Raw genomic sequence first — 12,749 nt, 5'->3', positions numbered from 1 at the left:
GGTCACGTGATTCTCGGACACCGGGGACAGTGGTTAGTGTCTTTTCACTTCTCTGAGCACAGGCTGGAGTGGCCGTGGTTTCCCAGGGCAACCTGGCAGGTAGGAGCAGTCACCGCTGCCCTGGTGGAGGCTCCGTGGCCTTCTCGGCGCTCCTGGGAGTAGCACAGTGACAACAATGTCACTAGAGCCGAAGCAGGAGTGACAGGTGTGGTGGACCCACCCATGACTTCCTGGGAAGTGTAGGTTAGCTCCCCTAAACCTTGTATTTCCTCACTTCTCATCTCCTCTCCCTAAACTTCTCCTCTAATGTCCTTTCAGCTTTCTGCTTTACAAGGGGAAGCCTGGGGAAAAAAAATAACTTTTTAGATGGTTTCCAATTTGCACTTTCCATGTGTAAAGCCCAGTGTGGGCTTTGTGAGAGAAACGCAAACCTGTGAGATAGAACTCTGTTGTTAGGATAAGGGACTCTGATCCACCATCTAGTGGACAAGAAATTGAAAATACACAAGCAGGTTTTCCTTTTCCCTTGTCTAGAAAAACAAGTGTCCCAGAAGTGCACAGCCTAGACCTAGGCTCCAGCCTTCGGCAATGAGTAACCAAAAGCTATGACTGGAGCCCAGACTAGGTCCTTACCTCCTAGATACCTTTCCTGGCCCTCCTGCTGCAGCTTGCTAAGGGTTCATAATACTCCCGGTCGTGGGTTTCCATGAAGAATTCTTGGGAGAGGATCTTCCAGCCACAGGTGTCCAGGTCGTGGCCCAAGTAGACCTGAAGTCGGTGATGTTAGGTAGTTAGATAGAAATGAGCACTGGGCAGGGGGAGAGGAAGGGGTAAGGAACAATCCAGGAAATAACAGTATGTATGCATTCAGGATAAGGGACTCCAGAAATTACTTTCTCTAAATGAGGGCCAGCAAAAGAAGCCAGTTAAAATCAAAATGATGCGGCTGCATATAAGAGAAGGACCCGGCGTAACTTGAATCAATGCTCATTGTAATGTAATTAACATTATAGTCTGAGCCCCCTACCATTGGTTTCTCTAAGTGCTTCATGGGTAAAAACCTGCCCAAAAGGGGATGGGCATGCCAGAGCACAAAGAACCTGAGCTGTCAATCAAGCAGAGCAAAAGGAACTTGAGTTGTCAATCAGCCTGTTCACACACACACACACACACTGCCCCTAAGCCAGGATATAAGACAGAAAAACAAAGGAGCAGCGCCTTTTTTCCCCTCTTGGATTGGCCAGATCCAAATTCTTGGGAATATACTATTTTTTACCACCTTTTTATTTTACTAATAAAAATCTGACTTATATCACACTTTCTTTCTCTCGTTAAAAATTCTTTCTTTGAGGGGTGACTAAGAAACGAGGTAATTCTTATTTCCCTTTTCCTGGTAACAGTGGCGATCTCCTGCTCAGTCACCTCCGGGACGCCCCCATAAAGCAATGCCCACATGCCCAAGATCTCCTCGGGGAATACCAGCAAGCACGGCTCCAGCTGTGAGTTCACGGGGCTTGGCTGCTGGTGCACTGAGCGCAGATCCTGGAAGAAGCGCCCGGCCCAGCTTCACGCCTTGGCGGGGACTCCAGCTCCACGGCGGGCGTCCGCTGCTCCGTGACCAAGAGTCCAGGTATGCCGGATCCGCCTCATCCTCCCTCACCATTTCTAGCACCTCAATCTAGGTGACCATCCTACGGACGCTCACTACTCGCACTGAGGACACCTGGGCCTCCATAGGCGCCAAGGGTGCTGCCACAGCGGCACATCTCTACCTGCAGATGTGCTCAGGATCGGACTGGACTTGGCCAACACCAGGATCCAGACAGGGCGTCCCACCTCTTTTCCAGACAAACTTCAGGGCAACTGGTCCCCTCGAAGCCTGCACATGCTCCATGGAGAGCCACCCTCCGTCCAGGACGGGAGCCTCTGGGGTCCAGGGCTTCTGCCCTGAGTCACTGAGGCAGTGGCCTCAGGCCAACCCCTGCCTGCTGGGCTGCACAGCCTGCAGGTCCTGTTGGACATGGGTGTGCCAGGCTTGGCGCCCCATCCCGCACCCACCTGACCGCTGGTGCTGCTCCTCTGCCTCTGGGCCATCCGGTAGTAGCAGGTTATGGCAAACTTGCCCTCAGTCTCATTCCAGGAGATGATGAAGATGAACTTGTGCTTCTTCCGCTTGTAGAACACATGCAGCCGCCAGGCCACCCAGTCCAACTGGAGTCTCTCCTTGAGCGCCAAAAACATGGTGGCTCCAGAGCCAGGCCCCGGGGAAGGGATCACCAGCCCTGCCCGCCAACGGACTCGGCCGCTGGCTGTGCCATGCCCAACAGCACCCCCCCCCCACGGCTTACCTCGCCAGGCGCCTTCAGCCATCCTAAAACGCTGGGGGGCTCTCCATGCTTGCTCGCCCGCCTCTCTGCCCTCCGACCGCCCCGATCCTTTGTGGCGCAGCTCGCGGGAAAGAGAACACGCCCTCAGGAGCATGTAGTTCACACGGTCACATGGGGGGGCATCTGTTTACAAGCCCAGAGCTGCCGCAGCGCCTGGCGCCTGCCCTAGCCACCCCCTGGGGCGAGGCCGCGGTGCTGCTCCTGCGGGGCTCCGGAGGTGAGGCGCGGTTCCGTGGGGCCAGGCAGGTGGTCGGGAACCGTGTGTGTCTCCACCGCTGGTATCAAGGCCGATGTCCCCGCACCTCCTCCTCCTCTTCCCGGCAGCCAGGAGCTGGCTTGACGGAGGGTCATATCTCAAACTTTGTGCCTCACTATTGTCACAATGTCGCCAGTCGGCTGCTGACTTAGGCTCCACTGGGACGTAAACACGGACACTTGGCGCACTCCAGTGACGCGGTAGCGGCGGCAGCGGGCGCAGCCGCCCGCGCACGTTGGCCCCGCCCCCAGCAACCCCCGCCCCGCCCGCTGGCTGCTGCGAGCCCCTCCCTTCTTCCTTCCGCGGAGCCGCCTGCGGGCTGGAGCCGCCGATTGGCCGGCGGTGAGAGTGGCAGGTGCGCCCTGCGGTAGAGGTGGCCTCCGAACCCAGGAAAAGAGGAACAAAGACGGGGGGACTGGGAAGTTTTGGACTCCATTTATTCAAAGGGACCCTCAAGTGTAAGTTTTCCTCCATTCACCCGGAGGGATAATTTCTAAATTCAGAAAGTACTCCGTATCATATGAACTATGTGCTTTATTTTATTGAGACCCCCAGGCTGTTGAATTCTCTCCTAACATCCTTGTGAGACAATTTTTAAGATATGAAAGGAAGGTGTCTGGAGACAACTCAGTAGAACTCTGAAACAAAATAAAATTAAGTGAAAGTTAAAAAAAAAAGAAAGAAACAGAGGAAGGAAGAAAGGAAGAAAGAAAATACAGAGAGACACCCCAAGCCCTACTCACCTCACAGCACCTCTGTGGTTTCCCGCTACCTCTCCTTTTTCTCCATTCTACAGTGGCATTTTACAATTATTTTCTTGGATTTTTACTTTATTTTTGCCATTGCTTCCTCTAAAAAAATAAAAACTTAATGCACGCTGAGTTTCAGAGGACAGCATTTAGGATACTGAAAGGAAAATTGACAGCAGTTGAAATCATTGTTGGCAGACATAGTTAAGGACCTCATCATGTCTGTCCTGAACTTTTCATTCAGCAAGTGTTTATTGAGATACAAATGTGTACATGCCAGGAACTGTGTCCTATGATAAAGATGTGAAAAATAATGGAGCTGTTTTAAAGCTACTATTCACTGAGCACTTAAGTTGCGAGGAGCTGTACACACATTACTTCACTTAGCCCTTACAATCTACAAGAGAGTTCAGTGAAATTTATATACTTTTTCCAACATGTGCTAAATGGGCTAGGACAGTCATAATCCCTGCCCCAGTAGAGTGTTTGGTCTTAGTGGAGCAGATAGATAAGTGATTTGACAATTGCAATTCTGTATGACAACAGCTACTGTAGGAGAGGTACACGTGGCTGAAAGACATTGGAGACCACCTCAACCCCTGGGACGATGGAGTTTTAGGAAATAAAGGCTAAATTTGACCTTAAGCACCTAAAGGATGAGGCAGCAAAGGTTGATGAAGAGAAACCGGCCACTTTCAGTGAGAAAAACCCATGTGAATAGCTGCATAAAGTCTCTGTTATCCCCCATTTTACAGACAGATAAAGTGAAGCACAGAAATTAAGTAACTTGCTCAAAGTCATGGTGGCTGAACCAGAATTCAAAGTTTGTTTTCACTTCCTTGCTTATCCAACTTCCATTCCCTCATCCTCCCAATGGTCTTTTGCCAATACTCTGAACCCTTGAACAACAGGGGTTGAACTGTGAAGGTCTATTTATACACAAATTTTTCCCCAGTAAATACATGGTGAGCAGATTCCTAACATCAGGTGTCACAATGCAAAACCCAGGGCCTGCACCCAATTTCTGGATTTATTTAATTTGAACAGACCCAGATACCATTGGCTAAAATGGAGTGTGAGTGCCCGTGAGGAAGGACTCTGTAATGACATAAGAATAATTATAAACATTCTACCTACCCTTCTACAAAGGGCCTTATGAGAAAACTGTACCAAACACTTATTGGACTTAAATGATGCCCAGATAATTAAAAAGGTCTTCAGGAGGCCCAGGCAGTTGTGCAAGTTTCCTGGAATATCAGGCCATGTGAACCAGCAGATCTGATGGTAGCTAGAAATAGCTGTGCTGATTAAAGAGAAAAAAAATGCTGGCCTGGTTCACATGTGGGTTAGGGTGGCATATTGATGACAGCCATAAATGAACTGTTGTCACACTACAGCTGCACTCAGAGCTCGCCCTAAAGGAACGCATCCCTAAAGCGAGATCCTTCCAGTGGGAAGAGCTCCAAACAGAACAACTCATATATTACATTATATGGAGGCAGAAGTGGCCTGAGCTATGGATACGTATAGACTACTGGGAAGTAACAAATGACTTTTTGTCAGGGGCTTTGGTAAAGCAAGAAAAAAAAGGAAACAGAGACAAGGAAATCTGGGGATAGAGGCAAGTGGATGGATCTCTGGGGGCAGATATATAGCATGCAGACCATTGTCTCGTGTTAGTGCCCACCAAAGAGCACTCTCTGAATAGAAGACTCTCAGCAATCAACTGGACAGCTTAGTTTGCTCTGTGAATGTGAACTATACTGCATCCTTAACCTTTAGAGGTCCCCTGTTTGGACGATTGGAGCATGAACAGATATGACAACATGGCTGGGAAGAGCCGTGGGCACAGCAGACCAGGCTCCCTCTCCCTAATGCAGATCTAGACCCTGCTCCTTTCTGAGTGCCCAGCTTGTCAACAGTAGAGCCTGGTCCTGAGTCTGTGATATATTATCTCTCAAGGAGGCCAGCCAGCCATTTGCTGTCAGATTAACTTTATTGGATCCCTTCCACTCTAGAGATGGCAACAGTTCATCCTTGCTAGAATTTAAACCTACAATGGTAATGCATTTAATTCTCTGCCAGCAAAGCCTCCACCAGCACCATGAATTTGGGGCTTACAAAATGCCTTACTTATTGGCACAACATACTCTACAACACTGTGTTTGAGGGATTAATTTATGACAAAAGTAGTGAAACTAGGGGTGCATGAGCACAGATTCCACTGGGATTACCATCTGTCTCATCACCTAGAAGAAGTTGATCTGATATAGTGGTTGGATGAGCTGTTGATGGCTCAGCTCAAGTTTCAGGTTGGGGAAAGTGTGTGCTATGTGTGCTGTATCGATGGCTGACATATGGTGCTGTCCTGTCAGGAACCAAGAGGTGGGAATACAAATGGCCCCATTTACCATTACTCCTAGTGACTCACTTTCAAAGTTTATGCTTCCTGTGTCTGAAGCTTTAGGCTCTGCTGGGTTGGAGGTCTTGGTTCCCAAGAAGGAAAATACTTCCACCAGAGGACAACATAAACATTCCACAGGATCTGACTATCATCTAGCCACTTTGGGCTCCTGATTCCAGTGATTGGCCTTCTCATTCCTGGATCATCAAGCAAAAGAGAATTAATATGTTAATATATTTTCAAGATTAACTTGCCCTTATTAACGTGAAGAACCTGGGTCACTGCTGTATACTGGAGGCAGGAAGGAATAGTCACAAACTTCACTGATGCATCGCCTGGTGTTTTGTATCAGGTGATAATGGTATCTTGGCATTTACAGCAACTATGTCCTCATGGAGGTAAAGCAAATCAAACCTAGATAAAGAAGGTCTGGCTCACTGTACCAGGCAGGCAACCTTAGATCAGCTGAGACACTGGCCAAAGATGAGAGAAATTTAGAATTAGTGGTGGGGAGGAGAGACGCTGACTCTCAGCAAGGCTTTGGGGGCAGCTGTGGATACCGGAATGTTCCACAAACCCTCTTATGGAGATTGCAGTTGGCCAGCACCTGGAAGGAGACTTAGGGGCAGATTAGAGCTAAGGGAGAGAAAAGGGGTCTGAGGAGTGCTAAGGCTCTAGTGCACCAGCATGCACTCTGAGCATCACTTAGCACCCTCCTGGCCCCATGTTCTACTGCAGGCACCTGTCCTACTACCAGTTCTTGGAGACTTTGACCAGCTTCCTGCAGGTGCAATTGGGGAGTCCCTTACTCTGGCTAAGGTGTGAGCCTCTCCTTTCATTTCCTGGAAGCTTTCTGACAAGAAGTGCAGGATGTGGAATGTGCAGCCTACAAGTGCTTATATGATAGTCAAAGTCCAAGGGCCACTAAATCCATGGCAGGTGGAAGCCTGTGGGAAAAGCCTTCTCTTCATTTCCTGGCTTTGATGAGGCCTCCCGGAAAGCCTGTGGACTCCAGCACAGGTCGGCCATGGTCATTGTGATAACATAACTTTACTTCAGCATTTAATTCTTCCCTGTTTTCACCACCTTGTTCATTATTCTTACTCTTTGGGGTCACATTCCCAGATAAATTCCCTGTGAGGAGGCCTTTTTGGGAGGAACTCATGTCAAGACAGTAGTCTTATTAACTAAGTTTAAGTAATGAATTCAAATAATTCAGATCTTAATATACAATTTTGCTGCCTTATTCATAATGTACAGGATTTAGGAAAAATGATGGTTTTGTAAGTTAAAATAATTGTTTCAACTTAGCCAAACTTTATTCAATTTCCATTTGAAAGCTAGTAGTCGGAGGAGTACGTTTTTATATCAATAAAATGTTCATTTTACTGTATATAATGTGCACACATACACATTGAGATTTATACACTGTGAATAAGAGGGATTTCTTATGCTTTGAAGTAGTATAAAATTGTCCAACACTCTTTCTATATTGTTGAATAATTGATACCGTTACATTCTCAAGGTAAATAAATATGAAAAGAAGGGAAATGATCTTCAGTAACAAGGTAAATGGAATTTGTGGCATTATTTCTGTTGATATTTATAATGTGAATTTACATTTCCACCATCAGAGGTCATGAAAGAAAAATGGTGAAAAGAAATTTGAGCTTTGTTGAAAAAGCTGAAGTTTGAAATCTGAACTGTAACATTATTGGTTTTTGGGGGGGGGGGTTGTTTGTTTATTTTTACAAAGGAAGAGCCACAGTCTACTGAATTTTATTTGTAAAGGAAGAAAAATAATTTTTAACAATAAAATTAACTGATAGATTACAAAAGCATGAGGTTCTTATTTGACTTTGGTGCTTTCAAATTTTAGTTTAAGAATAAAATTGTAAATGCAAAATGGTGATGACTGCTTGTCATGGGAATATATAATATTTATTTCAGCTGGGTTTGTGGGATCTGTAATTGATGAAAATTTTCCCACTTATTAAAAAAGAAAGGAAATAAGTAAAATTAACACTTAGAAATATTTAGGAATACACTTCTTTGTGAAAATAATATCTACTTCATAAAGAATAGTAAAGTGTGTCTCAAAGTTTTCATTTGAGAAACAGACAATGCAAAGTGAATCAAATATCTTATTGATAATAAATTTTAATTTAAGTGTATACTATTGATATATATTTTGTTATTGGTAGCATGTGTTGATTTAAAACCTTTCTTACTCTAAGTAAATGATTAGAAATAAAAAAATAACAGTAAGTTAAAATCATTATTTGAGTTAAAAAAAGCACAGAAGTCATCACTTGTCATGACCATTTTTGGGAGATAGTAATAATTTTAAAAAACCTTCTTATAAAATGAAGATATAGTTCTTATAACATGAAAATAATATGTTTGCATTATCATAGTTTCATAAGTTTTCAAAAATTCTGTGACACATGAAATAAGGAAGCCACAAGAAGACAACTGCTGTGTGAATTTACCTGCATGAGGTATCTGGAGTAGACAGAGTCATAGAGACAGAAAGGAAAATGGTGGGTCTGTGCATTATTTACTGGGTATGGGATTTCAGTTTTGCAAGATTTGAAAAGAGTTCTGAAGATTCTACAATAATGTACTTGTTATTAACATTACTGATCTGTACACCTAAAATAGTGAAGATAGTGAATTTTATGTTATGAGTATTTTACCACTATGTTTATAAATGGGAGATAAAAAATACTGTGCATATAAATTGACATCAGACAATCAAAATCCTGGTAGAAGGAAATTGTATTTGACTTACACAAGAAATTTAGATTAAAATGTGACACCATCCACCCAAAATTTCTCATTGATCCAAGAAGTGTAACAAAAGAATCCGCACCATATTGTCGTGAGGAATAAATTAATTAAAACATGTAAAACTGCTCATCGGTGACTGTACATCACAATGCTCAATGCCCGTTAGCTCTCGTGTTGTTGTTGTGAAGCACGTCCTCGTATGCTGTGTGTAGTACCCAGATTTAATACCTATTATTATCATCATTATTAGTTGTTCTATTTTCCAATCTAGTGTATAAAAAGACACTTTTCATATGTATCTTGGAAGCGCAGGGACATCACAACCATCAAAAAGCCTTAAAAGTAATAAAAACAGAAGTCTTTATCTCACAGAAGAATTCATTTTTGTGGACTATTTGTTTAAAAAGCCAAAACTTAGTCTACACTAATGTCCATACAGTTGTCCCTCCCCTTGCTTGTCCTCTTTTATTGAATCAGTTCCATCTTATTGGGTTTAAATAAAGTTCTGGCAGCCCCCATACTGCTTACATGTGCAGCCTGCTTCTGTCTGAAGTTGTTCTCTGTGTTACAGGCAATGACCATGGGGGTGCAGTGGATGAGGAGGTTGATTAGCATCTGGGGCTTCAGAAACTTTCACCACAGATTTCATCATTTTAATTCATGCTCCTTTCTTGATAAGAATCACTATTCTAAAGTCATTCTTTGTTGTTGTTGTTGTTGTTTTAATTTTACTTTTAGATTTTTTGTTGCTCTCACTTGTTTATTTCTTTAGTAAATTTAAGGTCCATCAATTTTAAAATAAAAACAGATTCTGCTACTTCTGTGAATACTGATGTGTTCTGTTAGTTGAGAAATATTTTATCTTGGTTTGTTTTAGGTTATAAAATCTATTTCAAGAGGAAAATATAAATTAATATTTGATATGAAATGGGAGAAAGCTTTATTTTCTTGAAGTCCTTCTTTGAAGACTTCTTTACCCAGAAAGTCAAAGCACACATGCCATTTTCTAGTCTCCATATAAATCTCACTGATGGGAAACAAGGTTTCTTTGAAAGAAGAAGACAGTATAAAGAGACTGTTTCTACAATTCCACCAAAACTTTCACCAATGCTTCCCAAAAAATTCCAAAAGGAATTTCAGCTCCCTCCCCTCACTTGTTTGCCCTTTGCAGGTGGTTTTAATGAGCAGTGAGCTGGTTCTCTTGGTGAAAGACAAAGGAAGAAAAATCCTGAATAGCCTGCCATCTGCATTGTTCCACATTAGATAATTAGGGATATTAAGAGTAGTGTTAGTTCTGAAACACCACTGCCTTATGGAAGGAATCCATTTACATTTGGGAAGACTACAAAAGGGACAAAAGAACATCCAATTCAACTTTATTTCATGCTCATATCCCCAAGCCTTCAGTGCCTTCTTATGCTTTATGTTGGAAATGCCAGCTCTTCTTTGCTTCTATTTCCAGTAGAAAATTCATTTTTTCAGTATTTATGTATTTACTTATATACTTACTTATTTGTTGAATACCTGCTCTTTCTCTTTCTCTTTCTCTTTCTCCTACTAGATCATAAATTCTTTCAGGATGGGTGTGGTGTTATCAGTTTTCTGTATCAGATCGGTGTTTTGCACTAGTCAGTGTTGACTAGCTAGCTGTTGAAACCATTGGCTTTAATGTTTCTGTTACACTTTATTTCCTGGTTTAAGCTATAAGTTAAAACATTTCTAAAATGATTGTTCTCTGCATGGGGTAATGGTGCCCCCCCCACTAACCTACCCCTGTGTATTGGGGAGAGAGAGAGTTCTTCGCCCTGAGCCTGGGAAGCCACATTATTTCTAGGTTGGAGGAATCACAATCACAATCTAAATGCAGTGATGATCCATTATGACTTTCTCTAACTTCAGAGAGAGCCATGAAAACCAAATGTCTAGGGGGATCACCGGGAGACACGTGGGAACTGTAGCATCATTTCCATCAGCTCAGTAGCTGCTCAGAGTCAACCCACATGTCTCCACCCTCCCGGGGTCTAGAAAATGGATGGATTATTTGCTTCTCATTATGGATAAATATCGCACCAAAGGGAAATTTTTCTCATTTTATGTCTTAATTCTCAAAGGTTCAGAATAAATTGATAATATTGACTAATTGTTTACTATTTCATAATAGGTTTCCTCCTCTAGAATCAGAAAGACCATTGATGATGACCTTTGTGATAAGGTACCTGTCCAAATATCTTTGAGAAGTCTGAAGAAGATTTGCAATTTTCACCACTTTTTTTCATAAATTAAATTAACAAGGTAAAGTAACTGTCTTCAGGAGTTTAATTTCCTGCCTCTTATAAAAAATAAACACATTTAGGCTGTTCACCCACTCTGAAAATCTACTTTTTATACATAAGTAAACATTCAGGATTAATGCTCCCCTCCCCGTGTCCCCACTGGGAAGAGAGGAGATAATGATTTATTTTGCTTAAAAAAAGAGAATAAAACCCATGAGATTATGACCGCCATATTTCAAGGTTGTTTCCGATTTCTTGATACTATTATAAAGGAGATACATTTCAGTTAATTTTAATTGAAATTGAGTCTTTTATCTAAAAATATGTAACATGGACACTGCAAGAAATAAAGAAGTAAAGTCATAGATTAACAAAGTGTACATTTTGTGTAAATCTAAGAAGAAACCTTTAGCTTATTAGGGGGACTTTCATGGCAGACCCAGCTATGATTTTAAGCGTGGAGGTAGACCCTACATAGAGCTTGGAAATGCCACCATCACAAATATACTTTGAACCCAAACATCAAGGACTATGGCAGTCGAATGGCCAGAGATGTCTGCCATCCTGGAGGAGAAAGTTGGATGGTCTGAGAACTCCCAGTCCTGTGCAGCAGAGCCACAGGTAAGTGAATCACATGAGTGGGGAGGCAGGGCTGGCAGGGCTGGCAGGCAATTGAATGGAAAGCAACTTGGGGGAAGGCTACTGAATAGGTAGCATCTGACATTAAAAGCGAAATATGTATTTTTGGCTCAGATCAGCAGGCTTTTTTTTTTTTTTTTGGTAGAATCTTTTTTATTCAGGAAAAATACACAAAAAAAAACAAAAAAGTTATCCAACCACACACAGGAAGAGTATGAGAAGAGGGAGGTGTCCATCCAGCCCTGACCCCTGACCATGTGGCTTGGGCAGCAAAAAGGGATGTGGGGTAATGGCCACAAAAATAAAAATGGTGTATGTGGGGGGAAGGAGAGGGGTGCAAAATCAGTGGGGAGCAGTAGGGGGAAGGGACAGATGAGGTCAGTACTGGGAACACCACAGGAGGGAGGCCATTTTATAACATTTCTTGTTGATCATACCACTGTGGACACCTTCTTTGCCCTTCAGCAGGACTAGCGTCTTGGTAGTCACGGTGACCATGATATTGAAGGTGAGTGTGCCACCTATGATCTTGGTACAAATATCCATGGGAAATTCTCCATCCTGCAGCAGTGAGTCCTGAATCACAGAACATTTCTGACCCCCAATCCTTAACCCACTCATGAAAAATCTTGACCAGTCTTTGCCAATCAGGACACCAACCTCAGCTGGTGTGATGCTAGCAAAGGTTTTCCTGGGCTGGCGGCCCAGATGTGGAGTGAGTCCTTAGAGCCCACCATGGCCGCACCCTGACCGGTCCCGTCCACTAACAGGTTGTGATGTAGGTGTTCCCCGGCGCTGCTGCTGGGGCCTCGGGCGGGGCTCGGGAAGCCTCGGGCTGGCGGGCGGGGGGAGACGGATAGCTCGGGGCACGGGCTGCCCACTGGACTGCGTCTCTGTGAGCTGTCCCAACAGTCTTCTAAAGTCTGGATCATATAACCAGAACATACTGCAAAACTGGATTTTACATTTTGAGTTCTGGCAACTCTTCAAGAACAAATGGCTATTTTATTTTTGGTTTCTTTTGTATTTTGAAAAGCTCTCTAGTCTTTAAAGATTGAAATCTCTGGGTTATTTATATATATATATATATACACACATATAATCCCCAAAAAACAGTCTGCATTCTCAGGTGCACCCTATGGTCAGCGGTGGACACAGGTGGGGGTTGGGGGTTTCTCAAGGCCTGGAGGGCGTCCGCATGGATTTTACAGGGGTCAGATGGACCAGAAACACTAGGGAGCAGCTGGA

At 43.6% G+C, this 12,749-nt stretch overlaps 1 protein-coding gene, 1 long non-coding RNA gene and 1 pseudogene across 3 annotated transcripts in view; all 3 read right to left on the bottom strand.

Annotated features, from left to right (window-relative positions):
- Positions 1-2,439, bottom strand: part of LOC116279024 (uncharacterized) — a 102,122-nt gene extending 99,683 nt beyond the window's left edge. For both annotated transcript variants that reach the window (XR_012067088.1, XR_012067087.1), the window contains exon 1: positions 2,349-2,439. This is a non-coding gene — a long non-coding RNA (uncharacterized lncRNA). The remainder of the gene's footprint in view (positions 1-2,348) is intronic.
- LOC140685396 (junction-mediating and -regulatory protein-like) lies at positions 15-2,342 on the bottom strand. Its single transcript, XM_072955091.1, has 3 exons — positions 2,059-2,342; positions 634-768; positions 15-152 (listed from the first exon to the last, which is right to left on the bottom strand). Exons 1-2 carry the CDS (start codon positions 2,239-2,241, stop codon positions 637-639), a joined length of 315 nt encoding a protein of 104 aa, XP_072811192.1. The 5' UTR covers positions 2,242-2,342; the 3' UTR covers positions 15-152; positions 634-636.
- A 9,440-nt stretch (positions 2,440-11,879) lies between the features above and the next one.
- On the bottom strand, positions 11,880-12,433 carry LOC116279028 (profilin-1 pseudogene; annotated as a pseudogene).
- Positions 12,434-12,749: the final 316 nt, after the last annotated feature.

The sequence above is a fragment of the Vicugna pacos genome, chromosome 35 (genome assembly GCF_048564905.1).
Source record: "Vicugna pacos chromosome 35, VicPac4, whole genome shotgun sequence".
In the NCBI taxonomy this organism is placed as follows: domain Eukaryota; kingdom Metazoa; phylum Chordata; class Mammalia; order Artiodactyla; family Camelidae; genus Vicugna; species Vicugna pacos.
The sequence above is the reverse complement of the archived record's forward strand: the minus strand, read 5'-3'. Positions and strand labels throughout refer to the sequence as shown.

Excerpts from the sequence above, each read along its gene's own strand:
- LOC140685396 (XM_072955091.1), bottom strand. The coding sequence starts at position 2,241 with ATGTTTTTGGCGCTCAAGGAGAGACTCCAGTTGGACTGGGTGGCCTGG. Across the intron at positions 769-2,058 it reads GGAGCAGCACCAGCGGTCAG|GTCTACTTGGGCCACGACCT; the intron begins GTGGGTGCGGGA and ends CACCGACTTCAG.